Here is a 26,906-nt window from a genome sequence, read left to right as displayed (position 1 = left end):
TCATCCTATCCTAACCTCTTTATCTTCAGAGGCACCAATGAGACACACTACTTCAACTCAGCAGAGAAATATCAAACATAGCAGCCTGTGCTTCACAATGAATGAGAGCAGGATCAGTGGCCATCTGCCCAAGAGAGGAAGGGAGTCAATCAATGCCTGGCATTTTCTCTCACCCCTTTATATTCATCCACATCTAGCACTGAGCTCTCGGTTTTATCAGTTCATCAATTTCTCTTCTTCCAGCTTCTCTATGACTTTCTGTCTTTCTTTGAAAGCAATTTGGACAGTTGTTAAAGAGATGCCAAATACCAACAGAGGCTTTGGAGCAGAGTCCATTATTATTATTTATTATAGTTAATCTCCACCACTGCCTGTTAGCTGCAACATATTTTAATACTTGGTGAATATAATTAACTGAACTTTACTGCAGAAAACTAAATAGACCACGTTACCTGCGTTAGCCATCCCAAGTCATAAATGCTCTAGATCACATTCTCCTTCAGACCTCAAAGCATAGCCTAGATGCTGTCAGAATGGTCACATCTAGGTACCTCCTGCACAAGACCATTTGGCAGCAACTTTTCAACCATGTTCACTGCCAACCACACAGCTACCAGAGTTTTGCTGCCCTGGAAGTAAGATAGAATTACAATCCTGCACTGGGCTATCAGGAAACATGCAAAGCAGGCTGTAAACACCAAGGTGCAACCACCCAGGCCTGTTAATTATAAAGCTGTAACTAGCCCAGTCTAATAAAAGCTCCATCTTTGTTAAAAGGTGGTTAAAAGTAGACCTGCTCTTTAAATAGCCAAGAGTGTCCTGTGCCCTGGTTCTCACTAATACCATTATAATCATCCTTCTAGGGATACACCCTGTGCTCACAGCTGCAAAGTCTGTCAGTGCTGATCCAACCAGGGCAGGGGCCTCCTTCATGCCACCAAGAAGCCTGCAAAGCAGCTGTGCCATTCATCAGAAACCTGCCTTGCTGCAACCTGCAGATTTTCAGCTTTACTGCTAGAATTAGGTCACCAGCAAAGAAGGCCAAGATTTTCCAAACTCACCAGCTAGTCCTGATTACTCTGTTCAGAGGTTTCCTGGCTAAGCACCATGCCTTTGGAAAGAAATGGTGAGGTATTTCAGGCACCTGCGTGGTTTCTGCAACCAGACACCAAGAAGTGGGGATGCTCTCACCCCACAATCCTTAACTTCCTCTCAACCTGCCAGGTATCAGCAAGAGCTCTCCAGCTTGGACTTACTGACCCCTTGCAGCTTCTCAAGGAGAAATCAAAGATGGTGCTCACCAGAAAACAGATTGATTAGCAGGGATCTCAGAGACCCTTTAAGGCCACCTGCCTGTACTGAGACTGGAAGAACAGCTTCCCACAAGGCAGAGTTTGCCCCTAGACCACCCTCCTGGCTGCACTGGAAAAGCTACCCAAGGCCAACAGGGTGTCCCAGCAGCAAAGGTATAGGCAGTACCTCAAATCAGAGTCTCTGTCCCTTCAGAATACTGCCAATAGAGACTTTGGTGCCTACTACATATAGTCATATTTCAAGGTAGTAACAACACTAATCAATTGAAAGAAGCAAGCACTTGCTTTTTAACATGGATGTTTGTCCATCAGTGAGAGAGCAGAAGATGCTGCCAACTCTTTAGTGAGGAAAACACATATCCTCTTTTCAAAGTAATGAACAGGGAACATGCTAATATCAAGAATGAATTCTGATCTGGTACTAGAAGTTATTTTTGTCATTAAGATTTTTCTTTTTTTTAAATTACACAAATAAGCTTTGATACTAAAGTTTATTTTTACTGTTCATTTATTTTCTGAAGCTATATTCCAATTTTGTCACCTCATGGAAGATCATAATTCTGAATGATAAATATACAAAAAATGCGAGCATTTGGAATACTTGTTTAGACACAATCTTTTATGCCAAAAGGAAAGCATGTGCTCTTCCTCTAATGCCTCTTCACACTCTCAGAAATATTTAAGGAGTCATCAAATATCTACCATACCTTTCAGGTATAGAGGGCATGCATCTGGAACAGGGGAAGCAGTGCATGCAATTTCACCTTGTAAAATTATTTTAAATTTAACCACAGACTATCTGGGAAAAAGGAACTAGCAGCCAAGGTCACTAACAGAAAAAAACCTAGAAAGGAGAACTTAAAGATCATGGAACTATTTTTCCTATTGGGTATGAATTTTTGAACATGAAGAACAGTAACAGTGTATTTCAAAAGCCTAGGAGTTAATTAACAATACATGACAAACAGTTGTAACTCAAGTTATCTATGTATGTTACTCAGCAGGGAAACCTGAACAAAACCACAGCACAGCTCCCAGCACTACAACAGCAGGAATCATGTCCTGATTTTATATAAAGAGAGGGACCAGGAAAGAAAAAAGAGTTTTTGAAAGGAAGTACCAGAGCATCTGAAAACACACATTGCTTCTGCTTGACCAGTGTGATGTGCTAGTACAAACACATTGTCAATACAGTTCTTCCAAAGAGGAGCAGGGTTTATCACCTAGGAAATTAAAACAATGCAAACTTCAGGGGACGAACCAACAACAACAAAATGAACATTCTGTTTACCCATTTCCCTTTAAATAGCCCTGAACACCTTCCTTGCATTCTCCTTCTCTCCTCTGGGCACATGTGAAGGCCAAGAGATGTGAAACTGCTCAGATCTCTAACAGGGAGAAAGCATGAAGTTGGCCACTTGGAAACCATTTCCTCGCTCAGGAAGCAAGACAAAAGGTATTTGTAAGACAAGAAATTTGCTTGACTTTTTCCAGCTCGACTACAAAACTCCTAATGCTCAAAAACTCATTATATTATGCACAAGATATTCGGTCTAGAGCAGTCTGGAGAAGCTGGAGAAGATCATTATCAACCCTGCCTGGGTCAGCAGTGCCACAAATAAATACATTTTTAATTCTACCAACTAAGAACAGCTTTAGTTGAGTAAACTAACATTTGTGAGAGGATTAGCTGCCTTATGCTTCCTATCCTCCCAGAAGAAAAAGTGTTGAGATCCCACCTGGGAACACACCAGACACTGAAAGGGTCATGGTTTGTTTGGAAAGAAAAGTAATTAAAAAAAAAAAAAAAAAAAAAAAAAAAAGGAAGACATGAGCTGGAACACTTAGTCTTCTGGTTTGGTGGAAACTGTTTCCATTTGATCAAGTATGAGCACAATATTAATTAAAGAACTAAAGAAAATAACCACATGAGCTTACAGACATACCTGTAGTGACACTGCATTATAATCCAAATCACATCCTTCCTTCACTGTTATTTTGTAGTGCTTGGGTCCCTCACAGGGCCCCATGAATTTAGACAAGATAAATTCTTCATGATCAGGTGTTTTTCTATGTAGCATCCTATCCTAGGGTCACTGATTGTTGGTTTCAAAATTCACAGGTGCTAGAAATAGCAACCATTAAAAAAATGAGAAAAAACCAAAAAAGGTAATTTTTACCAAAAACAATTCACCTGGGGAGAGGCTGTGGTTGGTCACCTCATCAGGAGAGCCAAATGGCAAAACAGAAGCAGATTTCTTGACTTTCCTAGTGCTGTGCTAGCCAGGAGCTTGCAGAGATGGCATGTACTTACAGGAAGGGAGAAGCAGCAACCAAACAGAGCTGACATTTCAGCTCTCTCCACAAACAGGAAAGGGTTGTGCAGCAGGCAAGACCTTTAAGGGAGAGTTAGAAGACCTGTCTGCAGACAGCTTGCATCACCTCAGGTAAATCCCTTGAGGAACTAAAGCATGCCCCACTCATCCACAAAATGGAGCTAATCCTAATTCCTTCATGGAGTACTGAACAGCTCCATCCATTCTTGGTTTTCAGGTGCTCATCTAGCTCAGCAGCGACACTGGTATGGGAAGTGCCTAAAGAGTAGGACACTGTGGGAAGCTAATTCATTCAGCTTTCTCTGCTAGTTAATATAATACCCAGAGTAGAAGATGGCCACATTTCTCAAAATCTATCAAGAACTCCTCACTGCTCCCCCGATAAATGCAGCAAAACCTGAGATCTCTTCTTATTTCTGTCCTGAGAGGTTCCCCAGATGGAATTCCAGAAAAGTTCAAAGGAATTAGATCAGAGTAAGAACAAGATGAAGACTGTACTGTTGACTTTGCAGTCACAAAACTTTTTATTTCTTTAAAATCCTAGGTTCTGATGTCCTACTGTTAATCCAGTGCTCCCAAAAGGTTATAATTTAGGCCCCATAAAAAATATAGCTCATACATCACACGATTAAAAAAAGCAAACAAATACCCACATAGGATGCTGCTGCTTCTTTTTTTTTTTTAAATACATTGGTTACACTGGCTCAGACACTAGTTTTATGTGGGGGAAAGAAAACACTTAAGTCTGGGTGCTGGTATTTAAGAATCCCAGAATATCACCAGTATTGCAGTGGAGATTACAAGAGCTGTAAAGATTAATCATATTTTTCACTTTAGTAGCAGCACATTTTTAAGAGATGCTCCTTTAAAAAGAAGGGGGAAAAAGCCTGTAAGAAACTCACACTATTTCCTTTCCCTGGGTGCCTGAATGGAAACTGAAGGCAGCAGTGGGACAGTCCCAGTGCTGTCACTGACCTGAGAGCCAGCTTGGAGGGCTTATGGGAGTCCCTTCCTTCTGTGCAACAGCTTTTCCACTCTGAATACTGCTCACCATTTATCATGTGCCCAACCCACAGTGTAACTGCCTTCCCATTCTGCTCTTTCCACACCACATGCTATTTTTCTCAGAGATCTCTAAAAAAAAGAACAACTCAAAAAATCTCCAAGAGACACTCATGACTCCAGAGGGCCTTCACATCTTTTCCTGAAGTATATGACACCAGGGAGAAGCTTTCTCCTTCCCCTTTGCAATCCCTTCAGTGAAACCCGTCCCCATATGTGCTTTTTCCAGTGAACATCAAGCCTGTAAGCTGCTTTTCCAAGCCAAGAAAAGTTTAAAAGAGGTCACACAACAGAGAACAGGCTCTGCACATTTCCTAAGAGGGTCATGTTACGTAGAATATTCACTGAAGACAAAGTGTTCCCATCTGGTTTCTCACTTCTTTTGGCATCAGAAGTTGCTTTTCTGGGTGGCTCAAGTGGCAAACACATATACTGGGAAAAGGAAAGAAGAATATACCTCCTCGCTCCATTTGCTTATCTCAGCCAGAATTTTGCAGCATACCTCTAGGGTCTAACAGAGTAATTCTTGATACAAAAGATGATTACACCCTATAAGTCTGTGCTGCCATTCAGAGGGACCTGGACAGGTTGGAGAGTTGGACAGGGAGGAATTTCATGAATTACAACAAGGGCAAGTGTAGAGTCTTACATCTGGGTAGGAACAACCCCAGGAACCATTATAGGTTGGGGACTGAGCTGTTGGAGAGCAGTGAAAGGAAAAGGGACCTGGGGGTGCTGGTGGATGGAAGGATGACCATGAGCCACCAATGTGTCCTTGTGACCAAGAAGGCCAATGGCATCCTGGGGTGCATTAGAAGGGGGGTGGCAAGTAGGTAGAGAGAGATTCTCCTCCCCCTCTACTCTGCCCTGGTTGAGGCCACATCTGGAATATTGTGTCCAGTTCTTGAACCCTTCAGTTCAAGAAGGGCACAGTGTGTTCAGACACAGTAGTTGAAGAAGGACCGCGAACTGCGTGAAAGAGTCCAGTGCAGAGCCTCCAAGATGATGAAGGGAAAGTCTGAGGGAGCTGGGTCTCTTCAGCTTGGAGAAAAAGAAAACGAGGGGTGACCTCATCAATGTTTATAAAAAAGTATGGGGAGAATGCCAGGAGGAAGGAGTAAAGCTTTTCTCAGGGGTTACTAACAATAGGACAAGGGGCAATGGTTATAAACTGGAGCATAGGCAGTTCCATATAAATATAAGGAAGAGTTTTTTCACTATGAGGGTGACAGAGCACTGGCACAGGCTGCCCAGGGAAGTTGTGGAGTCTCCTTCCCTAGAGACTTTCAAAGTCCACCTGGACATGTTCCTGTGTGACCTGCTCAAGGTGACCCTGCTCTGGCAAGGGGGTTGGACTTGATGATCTTTCGAGGTCCCTTCCAACCCCCAACTTTCTGTGATTCTACCATATCCAGCACTGTGGATTCTCCCCTTCACATATACAGAGGCATTTAACTTTGGGTAGCTTTTTTTCCTCCCCTAGCACACTGAAATCTTAGACATTAGGAAAAACTTTCTAGCAGTAAGAACAGTTAATCAAAGCAATAGCTGCACTGCCTCCCAGGGCAATCCTGCCCTCATAGACATTTAAGGCCACGTTAGATCGGAGTCTGCCAAAGAAAGGTTTATATAGAACTTACCATGCCTTGGGGTGGAGGGAGAGACCAAATGAGAACTTCAGGACCCTCTCAGCCCCATCTTCAACAGCTTCATGAAACACCACTGAAATCTGAAGGGTGCAGCTTCATGCCCTTCTTTAGGCAGAGGCCTGAGCTGGCTGCAGGCGCAGTGAAGACACAGCCTCTCTGAGCTATGACCCTGATGCCAGAGCTAAAGATTTGCTCCAGAGTGCAACTGCAGCTGCTGTGTGCAGCTGGAAAAGGGCAGTAATAACACCATGTGTGTGGGAGCAGCTAGGCCAAGTACAAGGGAGGATCATGAGGTATCTGCAGAGCAGTTTCCACCAGCAGAAGGAGACAATCCCCTGCTGAGCAGGCTGGCAAGGAAAGCAGAGGAGCAAAGCAAACACCAGGAGGGGTTCCAGGGAAGAGGAACCCCCACCCCAAGCCACCAAAACAAACCAGTGACACCCCAGAGAGCTTCTCTGTATGCAGTTATGCAGCTGCAAATATGGAAAAGACCAGCCAGCTCTGAAAAGCGCCAGGATCCAGTTTATGAGAAACACTAGAAACAAACACAGATCAAAGGGAAACACCAAGCTGTATACACAGCTGGGGCTGTCTTCCCCAGTTAAAAGGAGATGGGCATGTAGGTTTTAACTGCAAGCCCTTTGTGCCTGCTTGCACGTATCTGTGTGCATCTGTGCAAACTCGAGCACTCACTCCACATTCAGCCTCTTGACAGTCCCAAACTGTGGCTAATGAAAGGTATTTCCTGAGCTGCATGGAAGATTCCCATGCAGCTAGGCAAAATCATAATGGGCAGCCTACAACTCAGCCCACCCCAAGGAACAAGGCTAAATAGGTGGGAATGAAAGACATGGGAGATACAAAGCAACTTCTTTTTAACCTCTCATTTCCACAATAAACCTGCTACACAGCTCCCTCTTTCAAATTAATTTGAAGAATTTCTTTGAGTTTCCAGAATGAGCAGACCACTTCCCATTTAAGGGCTGGACTTTGGCCATGTGAAATCACAATGAATTACCCCAAGTGTTCAACAGGTTGTGTCTTCAAGTAGCATTGGGAAGTCCCTTCTGGGAGGCAAACGTGGAGAACGTATCACCTAGAACTTCTCAAGGTCTGGGATAGCCAGAGCAATCCTTCCTGCACAATTCAGCTCTGAGAGCAGAGGAATGCACTGTAGCAGCAGATGGCAATGCAGGAAGCTGCCTGTTCTCACCTCTTGAGACACTCTTGGCTGACCAGGCTTCTTCCAGGCTGGGGAGAAGCACAGTGAGCTCCTCAGGGCTGATCTCACTTCATGTCCTATTCCTTTTCTCACCTGGGCTGCTCACAGGCACAAATAAGCAGCAAAATTTGTCATCAACTTCCCTTTCCACATATCCCCCCTGATGGGTATGTGGCTTTACCACTTGCACTTCCATAAAAGGGTCCTTACCCTGTCTCTACAAATACACCCATTTATTCACTTATTATGAAGAGTGGTGTCTATGAAATATTCACATGAAGAGTGGTGTCTATCAAATGTCCTTTCACTGTTGCACTACTCACTGGGCAGCAAGCTGTTTGGTGCAGGAACCCTTGGCACTGCTCTCCAAACAACCAGGCACAACTACAGCACTGCTGAGACAAGCAAAAGGAGCAACAAGTGACCAAGTGAAAGAGCAAGTATTCATTTGAGTCATTAAGAGATGTCCTTCCAAATGATTCAGACACATTTAGATATTCCACCCTGGTTCAGTCAGGTCAGAGATAGCTGGCTGCACTTGACTTTACGACTAAGTTTTGTGCAACTGTTTACTACCTACCATGATAAAAACCACACCCTTATCATACAAACTGTTATCAGTCTGGACCATGCATGAACCCACTGATACCATTCACAGAATCTCTTGCTATGAAAGTAACACTGCATGTCAAACTCACGCCCTGTTTTCACAGGGGGGTTCAGTGTATAAGCTTTTTTCTATCAATTTCTGTTATGCCTACTTCTTTCCTTCAGCCCCGCCTGGGCAGAAACCTTTGTACAAGCAGTTACAAGAACACCATGCAACTGCTGCATCCCCTTTTCCTGCCTCACCTTCTATGAGCTGAACATGCCCTCTGCAACTTCATGGGGGTTTGAACCAGATGATCTTTGACTGTCCTTCCCAGCCCAAACAATGCTATAATCTTGAGTCTTAAGGTACTCTTACTTTAACCCATGAGCAAAAAAATAAGAGGAAAAAGCATTCATCTTTTGTAGAAGCTTTTCATTTCTCCCTAAATAAGCCATGTTGCTTTGTGAATGTACTCTCAAAGGTAAGTAATTAACAGGCAAGAGGGGCAGAAAATCTTATTACACATTAAATGGGAAGTGATGCTCATGCAGCAGTGTACACATAAAGGATATCTTCAAAAGACAGCCCTTAATTTTTTTAATAAAAAAATTTTTTTTAATAATTTTTAATAAAACAGCAGGCAGAAAACCTGATTCATCCCATTGCTCTGGGATCCAGGAATTCCTCTGCATTCCTCCAGACTTGGACAAATCCAAAACCTTTACATGAGATTCAGCCTGCATCTTACTGACACAAGAACTAACTCTGAAAGAGAGGATACTCCAATTTTATAAAGGCACTGCAAGGATTTACTAAAGAGCAAACACAAAGAGCGCTAAGCAGAGATTATCTGTATTTCTACACGAATTCAAACTGCCAAGGCACACAGAAAGGGAGGCAGAGAGATACACCATCTACTGCTACACCATCTTCTGCAAGGTCCATGTTACCCAATGGTTTAATGGGAGAATTCCTGACACTTGGTTGCACATTGTCCATTTAATTGTTTTATGGCTGTCACACGTGCTTTTTGGGAGGAAACCTGCCTGCTCTTTTTGCTCACAGCTCTGCAAACTGGTCGAGGTGACCAGCAGCATTTGCAGCCAGGCAACAACCACAGCAACTGCAGGATGAAGCCCATTGCTCTCATGTCCATTTCTGTGAACGCCTGTTGCACACTTGCAATATTCACCCCAGCACCCAAAACAAGGGGCTCAACCACACTGTGTTGAGCTCCACCAGCCACCCACAGCAGCAAAGGTATCTTTGCTTTCTGCCCCTTGTCTTTTTTCTGTTGGGAGAAGGTGTGAGGGCAGCAAGACAACACGATGCAGCACCTCCTGGTGTCATCTGGGGTGACATTGACAGGGAGGACACCAAGTGGGACACAAGAAGTGAGGCTGAGTTTTGTAGGCAGAGGTGGGGCAGGGGAAACTTGTGAAGAATGGAAAAAGCGAGCAACTGGCTGGGGATGTGGATCAATGAAGCGAAGGAGTGGGTAAATCCAAACTTGTTCCTACTTGCCCATTACTCCAGTCACTGGATTCATGTAAGTTTCTGCTTCTGATCTGTTAAATGGGGGTCTCTGACTCTCCAACCCCCACCCTGGCATATTGTAAGATTATAGGTTCTCAAAGCTGTAATGCTTTGGGAAAAACGGGACACATACAGACACGAGAATGAGAAAGCTTCTTGTCTACATTTCCTATTCCATGCTGAATTTCCTTTGGTTATCACAAGTCTGCATGGACTATGTTGCTGCAACATGACTACCTGACATGCAGAGGAACACACATAACTCCAGCTTCTGCCTCAGGAAATTTGTACTTAACAGGTAATCTGTCTCAAAAATTATATTCTGATTACCTCATATTCTCTAAGGCAGCAACTCCCCAAGGGGCTTTTAGCTCGTAATGCTTTCAGAGCCATGAGCAATGTTATAGTCACCTATACAACAAGAAAAGTTGTTGGATCAGAGTGTCCGCCTCTCAGCATTTATACAAACAGCACCCCAGGAAAGAGAAGAAAAAAAGAAAAAGTCTGTTGAGTCTCTGGAGATACCTTTGAGAGAGATGTGGCACGTACAGAGCCCTGACATGGCCCAGCCTTTTTTTTTTTTTCAGGACAGACATAAAAATACCTACCTGTAGAGGGGCCAGCCTGAAAGAAAACCCTGTAGCAACACACCCAAGCAGAAATTTGAGGACACAAATTTGAGAAGCAAAGCTGGCAATGATGCACTCCAAATTAGATTGGACTACTTTCATTACACATCCCCAGCAGCTACCAAACCCTCTCCTGGCTCCCTCCCTGGAAGCAGTAAACAACCAGTAACACACCACGTGATACCTCTCCTATCCACTATTCTGAAAATCTTCAGCATAGGACACTTAACACAAGAACTCAGCCAGTAATTGGGAAGACCTGACTGCAGAGCATCTTTCCTTCTGAGATGGTGGCTTGCTCTGAAGGTTCCCTTTGGGAAGGGCAAGGCAACAAATGGACTCACCATCAGACCATTATGGCAAGGGCAAGCAGATTGTGCTGACAGTTCTTTTTACATTACAGGAGGAAAACACATCAGAAATGGTCCCTAAAACACATCTCAGTTGAAAAGGGCTTTATGATAAATCTGTTTCTGAAAAGTGGCTTATGAGAGTGGTTTTGTTGTGCAACACCGTTCAAACAAAACCATTTTTCTTCACAACAGTTTATCCAAAATAGTATTGTTCTCTTTGTTTTCTTTCTCTAACTGCTATTGGATTCATATCGCAAGTGCAGAGGTCTGAGAGAAGAGAAGGCAGGTATGCATTCACTCCTCATCACATCACTTTGAATTTAAAAAAAAAAATAAAAATTGAAACTAGAAATTTCAAAATGAACAGTACTAAAAGACTTCCAACAAAACGAGCATCATTTTGTTTCCTCCAAATTTTTGGAATGGAGACTAACTTTCCTTTTTCCACAGCTTTACAGAGGGTCCCAAATGTTCTGATGCCCAGGCAATGTCAAACAAAGCCTTTGCAGGCTTCTGACCGTAAGTGAATGAAAAGCTGCTTCTGCTCAAGAAAGCACATGACAGGAACAAACATCATGGTCAGCCAGAGAGGAATCCCATTTCTGCAGCACCTGACTGGTGAGTTTGCAGAGCAACACAAAGAAATAAGCACAATGTAGTAAAAGGCAGAATGATGCTGAACAAGCATGACTGAGCCTAAACGAACCCAGAAAGAACATCTCTCCAACAGCCTTACTCCACAAACCACAGAATTCACTCACCCCAGGTTAAGCAAAACCAGGCACAGCAGTGTAATAAGTGATCCAGATCTCCTAAACTAGAGGAATGTGTTTCATCTTTGCTGACAATTGTTGATCCCAGCTGAAAACAGAGGCATTTGTCACCCAAGCAACAGTCAGGGACAGCTTTCCAGCTCTTGTTCCATCCTGGCCAGGAAGACAGGAGGGCTTAGCTACAGTTCCCACAAGGAACACAAGGATCCACAAGTTGGATCAGTGCATGTTCTGACCTTTGGATATGTCAAGGAAAGATGCATGCTTAGCTGTGTTGGACATGGTTTGACTGCTGCAGGGAACATCACGGGTTCCAAGTTTTATAAATGAGGAAAACAATATGTACTGTCAACATTTGCTACACAAAGTTAACATGAAAACAAAGCCCACTCCAGAGAACAAACAAAATTTACTGGATTAGTTTCTTGTTCAAGCTCTCCTGTTAAATAGCACTGTACTCAACACCACATTGATTAGTTGGTTCAAGACAAACACTGATCAGATTGCCTTGGCAAGCATATATAGCACTACAAAAGCACAATCATCCATCTCTCCTGAGCAGCAAGGGTTCAGTATACTTTCATTTCCCTTCCCTCTATCTTTCCCAGCCTAGACAGCAGGTCTGCACTATATAAATACCTTATGTTAAAATGCCTGCTCCTCCTTCTCTTGCATTTTGGTAATGGACACACTCAAGACCCTGTTCTAAAGAAACAGAAGCAAATTGCAATTGCTGGGAGGCTTCAGAAGGCCCCAAATTTCAGTGCAAGCTGACTCAGGTCATGGTTTTCTCCTAAACATTTATTAGGGTTTTTCCTTTATCTCACCTGCTACCTCGTATGTGCAACCTAGCATACAGAACAGTCAGCTCTGCATGAGAAACTGTGTCAGAGAAACACTCTGCAATAAACAGCCTCTCACATTAAAGAGAGAATGGGTGGGGAACCACAGAAGACAGATCTTAGGGGATCCAGGTAGGAGTCAGAAAGGCTATAAAACACAGTACATTTCTATGTGTTTGTCATCTTTGCTTTGTTTCTGACCATCTCAAAAGATACCAGAGAAAGGATCTTCCACCACTTCAAGCTGTATGTTGTCTCCTTTAGACTTTTTCCTTTTCCTTTTTAAAGGAGGTGTTTTTTCAGAGCAAAAAATTCTGTGAGATCTTCAGAAAATTCTAATTTCAGTGCTTCTCACGAGGTCTCTTTCACCTTCTTGGATCTATCTTTTGTTTGAACTAAATTATTGTTACTGTAAGAAAAATCTGCCCCAATAATTAATTTTTAATGCAATTACTCAGCATTGTTTTCCTTCCTTCTGCTGTATTACAGTGCAACCATCACCAAACAGACCACTCTAGTATATAAAGGAAAACTTTAAATCTGATCAATAGCTTTACAAACATCTTTCTTGTTCTGTCAGGACATGTAACATAACTGGCAGACACCACCACCATGTTGGTCAACCAGAACTGCCACTTCACAGAGCAACGGGAAAGTCATCTCAATGCTGTGTACCTTCTCTTAATACCACACTAACCACATCCTTCCATAACTGGTGTGTGTCTAAAACGTTCACAGACAACAGTTAATTCTGCTGTCTATGTAACACACACCATTTAACTTAAGCCTGAACTTTATTCATTATCATTTTTTGAGAAAACATCACACTATCAGAATTCATCTTTCAGTCACTTGCTTTCTCATGTTTTCCTTTAGAAAATGATGGGGTGTTGCTTACAAATCAGTTTTTTGGTAGGCAGTTAGAGGCCTAAGAAGTATTGTTTTAGTTACACGTTGCAGCAGATGAGAAGCAGGATACTGGTTTCTTGTTTAAATGCAAGCTATGACTCATCCTGGGCAGAGATAAACTGAAACACATACCCATTAAATAAAAAACACCATTTTCAAACATGAGGATTAATGACAGATAATGGCTATAAATTAATTTTAATCTTTTAAAAATCAAAGCCCCTTATATAAATGTCACTGCAATCTTTTCAGATAAAAACCAAACCAAAACAAAAAAAAAACAACAACAAATCAAAGCAGAAACTCACTTAAATATTACAGTTAATATCTGGTACCAAATCAAAGAGTGTTCATGAGATATTTCAAGACTAAGAAAAGGAGTGGAAGTTAAAGCATTGCTTTATTTTTTTAATATACGAGTTACTTTACGACATCAAAAGGGTAAAAGATTCTTAATCCTCATACTGTGAAACATCATCAGCTCTCAAATGTTGAGTCCAAGTTAAAACACACATTCAAAAAGGAGGAGGAGAACATTTTGGTTTTCTACTGTTCTCTTGCTACTGCTTGAAAGAAACTCTGTGTAATAGTTGAATGGGTTAAAAGAAAATGTAACTGAACATAAGGAGACTGCTGTTCAGATAAGAAGGGAAAAACCACAGTCAGAGATCTAATAGTGGACAATTTTGAAAATTATAGTGTGTGTCAATAATAGAGATAACAGTCAGATTCAAAAGGAATAATCTCAAATAATAGGGAAAATGAGCACCTGCCAGCCACAAAGCCATTATTATCAGGGCTTTTATCTTTACAACAGTTAAGTCTGGAGACACTGACAAACTTAACGACACAGCAAATAAACATGTTGAAAATCTAACTGGAAGCAATCCCCTTCACCGAGAAAACACCACTGTGGAGTTTGAAAATAAATGCTTCCAGTGTGGAATGCACTGTCCAAATTGCTGGTAATAAGCACTGCAAACCCAGCATGGGTCTAGTTAGGTTTGCAGATGCATGCAGCTGATCAGGCCATAGCATCTGCATTAAGTACCAGACAATCCCAGACCAGAGCACTGGGGCCCTACAGACAACCCCAAATACAGTAAATTGCCTGTACAGACCACCCAATGTGATTTATTGTGCACCTTTCCCAGAAGGATGAAAACCAAAGGCTTGTAAAACCAAGTCTGAGGCACAGACCTGGAATACACTGTCTTGGAATGGGAAGCCCCAGAGGGAAGACCTTACTGAGAAAGCTGATGGTTAGAAGTCTTTAATCTGGAACAGGCAGGGAACTAGGGAGCACAACCAAGATGGAAGAGAGAGTCAATCCTCATAACAACCCCACCTCAGGCATCATTAGTGTCTTCAGTTGAAGACAGGGAAGATAGACAGAAATATCCTCAGCTAACACAGATTGCTGCTATCAGGCATATCCTAAGCTCATCAATACCTGCCAATCCTGAGCTGGACAGTAAGTGTATAGTCCTAGCTGCTGAGATCTCACCCAGAGAGAGTTTGAAGCCTCACTGCCTGCCTCAGAAGGCTGATGACAAAAAAAGATGGTCACATACCCATGCAAACTTGGCCACTGTAAGAGCACCAGGCTGGTGCAGGGAAAGATGAGGACAGCTCTGCCCTAAAGCTGCACTGAGGGCAAGCAGCATTAGCAGTAACAATTAGATATGCAAATAAGCACATTGAAAATTAGTGATGGTTTACTGTTGTCATGGAGAAAAAAGTCCCTCAGTTGTGGGTCAGACCCTAGCATTGCATTTTCTTTCCCTAATTGGTAAATAAAACTGTTGAGAGAGCACTGAAAAACCCAGGAGCCAACACTTCACAACACAGCTCAACCTGGGACTGGAAAGGTTGAGAAGCAGGAAACAACATAACCCAAATAAAACCCCTCCCTGAATCACCCCAGAAAAACACGACCATGACAACTCTAGATCATCAAAGCTATCAGGAAGGAGAAGCACAGCTTGGAAAAAACCATCCATACCATTCAAGGGCCAAGCTGCTCCCCAGCACTGCTGATGCCAGCGGGAGGCAGACATGGGGAAACTAAGGGCAACACAATGCATGAGATACTCAGCTCTGACTTCAAGCCACATAGGAAGTTCTAATCTGAATGAAAACACACACTTAGCTTGAAGTATCTTTGGCCATCCTTACAGTCTTCTCATCCCTTGTTAAATAATAGCTGCTAAGAGGTAAGAGGAGGCAATCAAATTATTTAGACTCAGCTTTCCCACCCTGGGGGTTTCTTCACGGGAGCAGCTGGACAGAGCATTGCCTTTGTTCTGACAGCCACAAAAAACACAGACACCCCCCTGCAGCCCCTCTAGAATCCCACAGAAGAGCCAAGATAAGTTTATGATGGAAAGCCTGACACAACCTTAACTATAGCATCCTGAATGGAGGGGGATAATCTGATCTGTGTGTGAACTAGCTCCCTTGTCTCAATGGTATTTATCTTACTTTAACTCCTGTTACAAAAAGGTTGAGTCATATAGCAGATCTAGCCAAGTAACAAAACTGCAAGGCTTGCTAAAACTCCAGATTCAAGGATAAAGAGGCACAATCCTAAAACAGGTTAGAAGAGAGTCTCCACAGGAGTGCTGGTAGCCAGAACTCTGAGCCTCTGGACAATGGCATTTTCTACTGCACCTCAGAGATTATCAGCCCAGGGAAGGGGTGGGAGCGAGAGGGTGGAGAGCACAAGCCTCTGCCCTTCGGTTCATGCTAACATGTACTACCCAGGGACCAAGAAACCTGATCCCGTAGCAACCTCATGTATGGAAAGTGCCCCAATCAGATTTCACTGTGTCAGGAGAAGAACAGTATTTACTCTGCATACAGATTAGTGGCAAAACTGGGTCACCTCTTGCCTTTTCACAGAGAGAGGGAGAGGGGGAGGGAAAAAAAAGAAAAAAAAAAAAAAAAAGAAAAAAAAAAAAGAAAAAAAAAAAAAAAGAAAAAAAAAAAAAGAAAAAGTAAAGGAAAAAAAAGAACAATGAAAAACAAGGCTTCTTTTTCAGATCTTTTTCTGTTTTCCCTCCCCAACTTCTAAAAGTACATGATGCAAGTGTGGTCATTCACTGCTGTCTAAGCTGATCAAACAGCACCCTGCATGTGTAAGGTTAAAGCACATTGCACTCACCAGCCTTGCATTTCTTAGAATCCAGCTCATTAGCTACTTACCGGTTCTTTTCTAGTTCGTTGTGCGTAGACCTGGAAGAGAAACAAAAATTTGGATTAGTCACCTTTGACCTCCCAGCACCAAAGTTCAATCACTGCAAACTGTACACATCCCCAGCAGTGTAACACAGCATAAAGCCAACCAACTAGATACACTAAAAATTATGGCTACAACCTCAGCCTCCCTGCTAAAGAGATCTCCCCCTCTGATGCTCACCTGTTACACACAAGGCCCTTACTGGTGCTACATTTAGAGTCTTAAATGCACACGAAATCCCAAAGAGAAACAACAAGAAGAACAGGGGAGCAGAGTCAGCTGTTTCTAGACTACTTCTGTCTCTGCCACCAGCTCACCACAGGACTGCAGTTAGGTTTCTTTGCGGTTTAGCTTCTCCTATAAAAATACTGGTGTAATTTTCTAACATGAGAACTCGTGGAGTATTAATTTATGCACATCAAACACAGATAAAACCTTCCAGCAGAATAAGGTCTGTAAGGACATGCCCTGGAGCCCCTCAGCAGTCGCATGCCAGATTTAGCAAACTTAGTACAACTCCAGATACAGCCAGGATTTGGGCACAGAACAGGATGTCCAGCACTGCCATGTTTGCAAACATCAGTGGCACTGAGCAGCATTTTAAGGATGCTTGGAAACCCCTCAGGGATTGAAACAGCACTGACACAACACTAGCTTGCAGGGAAGCAAGTGACCCATAAAGTGGCACAGTGACCAGTTGATAAAGGAGGGGGGGGGGGGTTTGTCTTTATACCTCCCCACCACACCAAGCACTCTGCCAGCACTCACAGATTTAGCACTTGCAGCTTGAAAATGAGACCAGCTAAAAAACAAAAGGGAAAAAGGCAAGTTCATTCTTCTTGTCCCCATGATGAAGGCAAGGGTGGCAAAAAAAGCTTAAATCCTTCCAGGATTTCTAATCTAACAATGCTATTAGTAACTCAGGTAAGGTTGTTGAGGATTATTTAAAAAGGGACCATTTATCCAACATTTCTCTTTTACAGAAGGTCACCTTAAAATAAGAGTAAAAGGAGACCAAAAGCTTAATAAAAAGGATCTATTTTCTGTAATTTGGTATCATATTTCTTCCGGAGCTCTGAGAAGATTATCCTCTATCCCCCATCTGGAGAATCCCACAGAGAATTCTACAATTAGGGAACTGAATGGAGGATGTGCTCCAAGGGAAACACTGTCATAATTAAATGCTACTCAGGAAAAAAAAGAGGAGGAGCGCTTAACACGTGTTAGAACCTCACTGAAGATGATGAATAAACCACGGACTTCAGTGAAAAACAAGGTAAATGAGTCTGAGCTGGCTGTGGCTGAGAGTTGTGGGTGGCCAAACAAAACTTTACCATATGCCTCTGTGCAAGGTACCCTGTGCAGCAGAATATGGGATACCCTCAAGGCAAGGCACACTATAGCCAAACTCCTAAAGTAGAGGAAACTTCCAAAGCAAATTCTTCCCTCCCAAAAAGAGAGGATCCCTTAAGTCTGGTTCCAAGAAGTCAGAGATACTGACATATTATTTAGCCCAAGAAATCTCCCAAGTCAAACCCACAATCTCCACAGAGTCTAAATCATTTGTCAAGACAACTTGGATGCAAATTAACCCACCAGGGCTGAGCTGAGGTCCTTTAAAGCCATTGTCTGTATGTTCTTTGGAACATGCTTATTGTTCTTATTTACTGCATGTTCCTGCAGGAGACTTTGCACTCTTCTTGGCTATGACATTAGCAGTTATAAAGCCAGAGATATGCAATGGCTTGAATTCCTATATTATACTGAGCCAATTATCAAGGCCAGCACTGAAAGAACAAGGTTTGGTCCACTGCTGTGAACAAAATTAAAACAGCAGGTTCTCCCTACTCCTCTCACAGGAGACTCTTTATTACCTATCTGCCTTCTGATGAACAAGACAACTGAGAGGGGTCACAAGCTTTTCACCAAGTCAGGAAATGTATGCTGTGACTTTTAACCATATCATCAGCAAGAAAAAAAAATGAACTCCAGCCCCCCCCAGAACACTTTCCCACTGAAGCTGAATGCAAAGGAAAGAATCTCAGCAAAGCTGAATTAATCCTACAGGACTGATACTTCTCTTACCTGCCCATTCTTTGCTTAGTCATACTGGGAACATTTGGAAAAGTTTAGTATTTCTTTTCATTTCTATTTAGGAAAAAAAACCCAGCACCCCACTACTATGATTTGCATACTCTTATTTTCTGTGCCAGTTTCCCTCTGCTTGAAAAAAAAAAGATACAGAAAAAAAAAAGATACAGAAAAAAAATCCCTCTCTCTCCTGCTCATAATTAATTTAATTTTCTGTAGTTCCTGATCTAGAGATTAAATTTCCTCCCCTTGTCTTTGGGCTGCACATATTATTAAGATTTATTTGGAGTTAAACAAGGACAGTGCTGTCACTAGAGTGGAAAAAAAGTAAAGGAAACCTCTATTGATTCTACATCCAGAAAAAAATATTTTAAGCAGGTACAGAAACAAATGGAACTGTATCTCTTTCACTCAGCTGGTCTTATCATCAACTTGGAACCTAGAGAGTATCACCAGACTGAAACCAAAGCTCCCTCCTTGTACACTGTCACCAGCTTTTAGATGGGTACAGGACGAACAGCACAGCTGCAAACTAATGCAGCACTCAGGGAACATTTCAGGGTTACTTTTAACACTCTGCATGTACAACAGGAAGGAACTGGTGGGTTCACTATGGTGTTGCTTTGCTGCTGTTGAGATCGGTTACAGACCAACTCACCCACTAAAATAAGGACACCGTGCTGTGTATGTACGACAAACCAGAGGAGCTCACGTCTGTGCTGTCAGGCAGACAGGGCAAGCAGGGACGTTCCCCTCACCTACAAAGCTGAGACCACAGCCCTGCGAGTACAGACAAGTTCAGAGAGGAAAACTAAAGCCCATGAATGCTTACTGGCACTGCTCAAAACCTCAGCTGCAATTTTAAAGTAGATCAAGCACAAACCGTCTGGAGGGTTCCCATTTAAAAGTCAGGTTCCTCTAATAGTAAGTCCTTTAGCAACAAATTTAAAATATCCAAACAGATAGCTACCCCTAAAAACTGAAGGAATGTTATATAAGGAGGAGGGTCCTGCTAACTATATTTTTAAAACTGCTTGGGAAAAATATCAAGAGTTTTGGAAGCTTAACATAAAGAAGCCAAGAAAACAGGAACAAAAAGTAGCAGAGTGGTTCATGTCACAATTTTAAACAACAAAAAGCTGGAAGAGGAGAAACTGAAGTTTATCCTGCTTTACCCCAGATACCTGAAGCTGCATACAAAATAGGAAGGAACAGGGAAGCAGCAGCCATCAGTCACTCCAATTTAAGGTCAGATGCAACAATCTTTTTTGTGCCAGTTGCTGTGCCTCTGCCTACAACCTTGCTACCCAGTGCTGTAAGAAAGTGCTGCTGAAACACTGGGCTACACCACATTCCCCCAGTAAATGAGACATTGTAAATAATTTATTACTTTATTCCATTTTCTTTATTTTAATAAAATCCCTCCTACTACGATAGAGGTAGCCACACTTTCCCTGAGCACAGGTAAGCCAACAAAAATTGAGTCAGGAAGGAACAAGCTCTAAAGACCAATGAATTCATTTGTCATTGGATTTTTTACTGTAATAAAAATCACAAAGCTGCCACATGCCAATAAACACAGCTGACCTTCCTGGTTTATACATTTAATATTGATAAACAGCCCAACGAATGTATTTGCAGCATAACTGCATTTTGGTTTGACTTCCTAGTGAGGTAACTACCTTCTACAGAGAAAACAGAGCACTTCTTCTATGGAATACACAGGTAGCATTTAGATCCAATGACCACATCATCTCCTTCTATCTGGTCACCCTCTCGTCTGTATCTTACACCAGCCTTTGGCTCCAGAAGAGCCCAGGACTCCAAGAGCTGCATCTCCACCACAATAGAGATACTGGTGGCTCTAGAGATGCTGCTGGCCATATATACCAACAAGGAAAGGGAGTGAATAAAAATCACTTCTTCTAGTGCATGTCCTTACAGACCAACACAGATCTAGTGCTTCTCCTCCAGATTCACTCATCCCACTCTGCTTCAGCAAGAAATTAATGAAGAAAGAAATATTCCATCAGCTTCTGCAAACTAAGGCACAGTTACCTGAATCATATTTAGCAAAACACCAAGAACATCCATCCACAGACAAGACCAATTGCTTTCTGTTAAGTTCACTCAAGTCCCCCCCCCCCTCTGCTGCTTATGCATCATCACACTGCATGTAGGCTCATTCTTCATATTCCAAATCTTCCCTACCTTGGGGCTCTATTGATACTCATTCATTTGGCCACCAAATTCCCCTGCAGGAAATGCCTTTTTCCATTCCCCAAGCCATGGTACCCACCCCTCTGGAACCAGTGAACTATGTTACTGCTTTCTCTTTTATGCAAGTTCTTCCTCAGAAATTACTCCTGCTGTGAAGAGCCAAACGACAAAACAAATTAAAAGGAAGGGTGATTAACAGCTTTTTTCAATTTTAAATCCACCTGTATCCACAAAACAAAATGTACTGGGTGAGGAACCACGGTGTTTTGCCAGAGTTTCAAGTAGCAGTGGGTCAACGCTGTGAGCAGTCTATGAAACTGACTGCAGAGGGCACTGTAGCGGGAGGAGCCATTCTTGCTCCTGAAGCTCGACGAGCTGCTGGTCTCTTCCAGGACTCCAGCCACCACACAGCACTTCCAGGGTAGAAGTGTAGCGGGAAGAGCCTTTCTTACTCCAGAGGCTCGACGAGCTGCTGGCCTCTCCATGCCTCGCACCAGAGTGAACTGAGGTCTTCTCTGTGGGTGTGTGTTCCACCTTTACTGGCCCCCTGGCCTTGCTCATGCCCAATAGGGGCCTGTTCTAATCAGGCACAGGTGGACTCACACCCCTCACTGGCAATTCAAGGCACCTGATTTATCTTATTTCTCTACAGGGCACAGTCTGGGAAACCTCTGGGGAAGCTCCATGAGCAGCACAGTGTGAGGCTTTCAGCCCAACCATAAGACAGATGACAGCTGTAAAAGAGTCAAATCTTCCCACCCAGATGAAGATGCTCAAGGGTTGAGTTTCCAAGGGAGCTGTGAACCCACCTCAACTCTGGGAGGCACAGGAGCCTGGCTCTCAGAGGGCTGCTCAGAAGACTCAGGTACACAGCAGCTTATGGTACCCAATACTGCCAAGAACTCCTACAGTAGGGATGGAGCTCAACAGGAGACAGCAAAATCAAAGCAGTCCTGCAAGTACCAGTCTCAAGCCTAACAAAAGTCTCTCCTCAGCCTTGTGTATCAGCATATCTAACAGAATGTTTCCTTCCAACCAACACTAAAGACAAAAACTGTGTTAGGCGTTACTGTCCCATGGTCTCCCTGCACAGTCTGGCACTGAGGTCACGAATACATCCTTCTCCAGAAGGAGCTGAAGTGTGCAGATAGAACAGGCTGTTTTACCTTCTCACTGACCTCAACAGAGATGCACCAGATTAACATGGCCTCAAACTCTGGGTAGATTTTCAGTCACTCTTGAGATGGACATGGTATCAGATTCCTCAAGCCAGACCTCTTCCAAAGTTCACACTCTCTGTCTCCAACAGCAAAGGGGACATGGCTGTAGTGGCATCTGTTCATGTTTGTTCATCAAGACAAGGACATGTTTGTTCATGTTTTTCATCAGGAGAAGAAAAAATGGCCCCACAGCCTTCAGCTCGACAAGGGGAAGAGAGCTCCTTCATGTGGTTCACATCCACAGAAATCTCCTGCCCCTGGGTTTGTGCATAGTACTCATAAAGCCTCCTGCAACACCCTGTCAAGAAACAACTCTAAAAGGTACATACATCCCTTCAAGAAGGAAATGTCTTCAAAGCCACCTACAGTATATATACAGCCTCTTTCAGTTTGGTTCCTACTCCTCATAATAATCATTATTTTTGCTTGCAACACTTCAGAAGTTAACCTGAGACCCTATGTGCAGGGTCATCACCCCAAGTGCTAGGGGAAAACTGCCCTATTTCATGAATTCCTTCACGCAGGGCCTTGCATGGCCAAGAGGAACCACTTTTGCTGAACAAGCAGCTATTCAATATTTTGTTTTCTCCTCATTGTTCAATGCATGGCCTCAAGCCAAGCCCTGCTCTGAATACAGAACTGGTGGTTTCCTTGCAGGCTTTTGACAGGCTCACCGAGAGCAGCAGCGAGGCTGTTCACAAGTCTGTTTATCATCAAGCATCCTCACCTTCAAACTGGAAGCTAAGGAGCAGGGAAATCACAGTTGCAGCTTTTTGTCCTTCTGGGTGTCACTGAGGACACCCAAGGGCCTGGTTTTCTGGGCCACTGTACACGTTCAAAGCACAACTCCCACTGGTGCCCTTTGCAGCTATGCACCATCAGCACTTCTGCAGCGCAGATCCCAGGCTCAGATCTTGAAAAAAAAAAAAAATCACAATATGAGGAATAAACTATCTGGGGGTCTCCTATGAGAAGTTGCACTGAAAGGGACTTGCTGAATGTGCATAAAGCTGTTGACAGGGTCTAGGAGTGAACTGAGTTCTTCAGTGTGCTATTCACTTTTCCATTCATCTGCCTTCTAGCTTCTGTGACAAGTGAGCAAAAGTCCTACAGAAACCACTTCCTTCCACATTAGAACGGGCTTGTGCACACAGATCAGACACAAAGGCTGATACACATTTATTCTGGGAGGCATCTTAGCCATTTTAGTAGAGAAACCCTAGGCTACCTCCCCTGGAACTTGGCCAAATACAGGCAGATTTTCACAGGTCAGGGAAAAGCGTATTCTTAGCCTTCAACAAGCCAAGGTTCCTGTCTAAGGTCCACAATGCAATGCAGTTCAAGGTTCTTGTACACAGGTCCTGACTTTTTTTTTTTTTTTTTTTTAATATGTTGGCAGAATTGAATTTTCAGGATCCTGTGAGGAGAAATGGCAGGTGGCTTCACCATGGTATCTCCAAGCTCCCCATGAACACCAGGGCACAGAATGAGGAAGGCAAAATGCAGACACTTTCTCACACTAGTGTCAGGTGTGCACCTCAGGTCTCCCTAGTGTCACCTGGGAAGGGCAACCTCCCTACATGGTCATCATAAACAGACCATTTGAAGCAAAATTAATTATTTAAGTAGAATGAGGTAGATTTCATCTATTCCCTGCTAGCATATTAGTATCTCTGCTAACAAAATTTTCTCTGCTGACTATTTGTGTTTATCACATAGCAGGCTAAGGTCTAATGCTGAAGAAGGCTCCTGCAGGCTCCCTGAGTCTCGCTGCATGATCAGGGACTTAGTGTCTACCAATGCTCCACCAGAACCAGTACCATAGTTGCTAGTACATGCATGGCAGAAAGATTGCAGTGACTCACAAAAAGAGAATAAAGCTACAGAGTCAATTTTCAAGTCAACCTAGAGAACTTAGGATTCTAAGTCTCATCTCCTTTCAAACAGCCACAAGCTCCAAAACACCAGTTCTGTGTCTTGAAAACAGGATTAGAAAAGTGTATGCATTACCCCAATGTACAGATGGTGGGAACCACATAATGTACAGATGGTAGGACCCATGTAGGTTATCTGACGTGCCCAGAACTTGCAGGCTTTCAGCAGCAGACTCAGGAAACCATCCAAGGGCCCAGCATGCCAACCCTTTGCCCTGTACCATGCTTCTTCCCACACATAACACTACCTTTTTGAGGAACATGGTGATATCCAGAAATAGCCTTAGCAATGTCATCTACAGAGCAGCAGCCTGCTTAGGGAACATATACTTCTCTGCAACATGCATCTTCCAACCTCAAGAAACTGCCTTTCAGATGCACTGAGGAAAAATGAGGCTTTTTGAGTAAACGCCACCTGACTAAAACGCACTTTGTTTGAAAAGAGACTGATGGCATTTGTATGGCTGTGGGCCAGGCCAGACTTTCTTCACTTGTATTTAGACTTGTTAGTTATCACTCATGTTACAACTACATTGCTGCAATACTGGGCCTGGAGATGAAGCAAGGTGAAATATGCTTAAAAAAATACATTAACCTCACTGCTAACTACACACTGTATTAGGGAAACTGAGGCACAAAGGCTTACACAGGCTGTAACAATATCAGGAAGGGAGCTCAGATTTCCTGATGTCTGAGACTGTATTCTGCCAACAGGAACATACTCATCTAGCACCTGGGAGATCCATGAAAACGGAAGGTGGAGAAAAACAGAGGAGCTCTGATTTCTTCTATTCTTACAGTTCTGGCTCACAAGCAGCAGCAACTAACATGAAGGCAGAGAGATGGCTACCTCCCACTGCTCCCAGATGGCCAAGATACTTGTGAAACAGTTCATGAACTGCTGTAGTTTGTAGCCTAAGAGTTAAAAGAAACCAGAACCAGTGCCATGTTATCTCACCCTATCTATATATTGCTTTATAGCTGCCCAGACATCTGGGCAATGAAAACTGGGGTAAGTCTCAACAGCAATGCCAGCATCATCTGTCCCTTCCCATAACTTTTCCACTCTTGATGGTGTAACAGATGGAAAGAGATAAATGAGAAGCATTCAGAGAATAATCAATTTATTTATGCAGAGGAACTTTAATCAAATCTGAGGCAAAAGACTTGCTATCAGTTCACATGCCTGCCTGTCACAGAGCAAGCATGCAAAGTATAAACAAGTAATTAAGATAATGTGGAAATCATCTAGGCTACTTCACACTGGATTCATAAAGCAAACAGAACTGAAGTTAAAATCACTTTCACATCAGAGAATGGAAATACAGTAGGATGCACAGAAATGAGACATGGGCATATATCCAGCAGGGTGGAAAAAGCAGGCCTGTTCCCTGAGAGCTGATCAACAAGGCAGCATCTCATAGAGAAGAGATCCAAGCAAAGGCCAGCCAAGTGCACAGCCCCAGAGACCCACAGCCTCTGATCAAGAGAGCCCAAAATAGTCAACAAAAACAAATCCTATCTTTGTTAGTTCAAAGGAGGTATGGAATAGGAGCCAACACTCTCAAGAGGAGAACAAACAGCAGTCAGTCTTTGAATTTGGGTAAGAATTTGTCAGGAGAGATCAGGAGATGATCAACAGCAGGAACTTAAACAACTGAGGCATGGACTGGTCTGTTTGGATCAGAAGAGAAATGGATGTGAAAGCTCAACCAGGACTGAGGGAGGAAAAGAGTCAGTCTTACCTATAAACAGGGGAGGAGATGGAAACAATGCTCTGGGTAACAACCAATTCACTGTCAAGCAAAGATCAGGTCAGATAGAACAAAATCATGAGGAATAAATCCCTGCATGTGCTGTGGGTGAGGCATTACACAGAGAAAATTAAAAAAGGGTACAAACATGTCGAGAGGGAAAAAAACCTAAAGCACCTGACAAACAAGGAATACTGCTTAAACCAGGGAATTGACCATACAATATAAACGGGAAGAGAAAATGAAGGAATTCCAGATTGAACAGACTTGGCACAAATATCCCCCCCCTATCATGCCAGAGCACCAAACCTCTCTAGGAGCTGTGGCAGACAACCTTGACATTTCTAAAGACCCTAAGCACCAAAATCTGAAGTTTCTCATCACTGGACCTGCAGTGGTACCAGTGATGCAAATCAGCCCACAGCAGCTGCAGCACAGCTCTACCTGGGTAGAGGGCTGTACCATGAACAGCCTGAGGCCTGACAACAGTACCACTGCTGCAAAAGAGCATCCTCCTGTAAAGGCCTTCCCCCAGATCTGGGCCTTCAGCCACAGAGTGACAATTCACAGAAACACAGAAAGTTAGGGGTTGGAAGGGACCTCAAAAGATCATTGAGTCCAATCCCCCCTGCCAGTGCACAGGTCACACAGGAACATGTCCAAGTTGAATGTCTGCAGGGAAGGAGACTCCACAACCTTCCTGGGCAGCCTGTGCCAGTGCTCTGTCACCCTCGCAGAAGAAAATATTTCCTCATGTTTATATGGCACCTCCTATGCTCTGGTATATATCCACTGCCCCTTGTGCTACCATTGGGCATAATTGAGAAAAGCCTGGCACCATCCTCCTGGCCCTCTACCTTTACATATTGATAAACATTGATGAGGTCACCCCTCATTCTCCTTTTCTGCAAGCTGAAGAGACCCAGCTCCCTCAGCCTTTCCTCATCAGGGAGATGTTCCACTCCCTTCATCATCTTGGAGGCTCTGCACTGGACTCTTTCAAGCAGTTCCTGATCCTTCTGGAACCGAGAACCCCAGAACTGTACACAATATTCCAGATGTGGCCTCAACCAGGGCAGAGTAGAGGGGGAGGAGAACCTCTCTCGACCTACTTGCCACCCCCCTTCTAATGCACCCCAAGATGCCATTGGCCTTCTTGGTCACAAGGGCACATTGATGGCTCATGGTCATCCTTCCATCCACCAGCACCCCCAGGTCCCTTTCCCCTTC

General features: G+C 43.3%; 1 protein-coding gene across 2 annotated transcripts in view; it reads right to left on the bottom strand.

Moving 5' to 3' along the window:
• The window catches only part of MXI1 (MAX interactor 1, dimerization protein), a 58,170-nt gene that overhangs the window by 13,648 nt on the left and 17,616 nt on the right, over positions 1-26,906 (bottom strand). For both annotated transcript variants that reach the window (XM_030453672.1, XM_030453673.1), the window contains exon 3: positions 16,424-16,453. In XM_030453672.1, the coding sequence (XP_030309532.1) occupies positions 16,424-16,453 (30 nt within the window). The remainder of the gene's footprint in view (positions 1-16,423; positions 16,454-26,906) is intronic.

Source organism: Calypte anna, chromosome 6 (genome assembly GCF_003957555.1).
Source record: "Calypte anna isolate BGI_N300 chromosome 6, bCalAnn1_v1.p, whole genome shotgun sequence".
NCBI classification, from domain to species: Eukaryota; Metazoa; Chordata; class Aves; order Apodiformes; family Trochilidae; genus Calypte; species Calypte anna.
The sequence above is the reverse complement of the archived record's forward strand: the minus strand, read 5'-3'. Positions and strand labels throughout refer to the sequence as shown.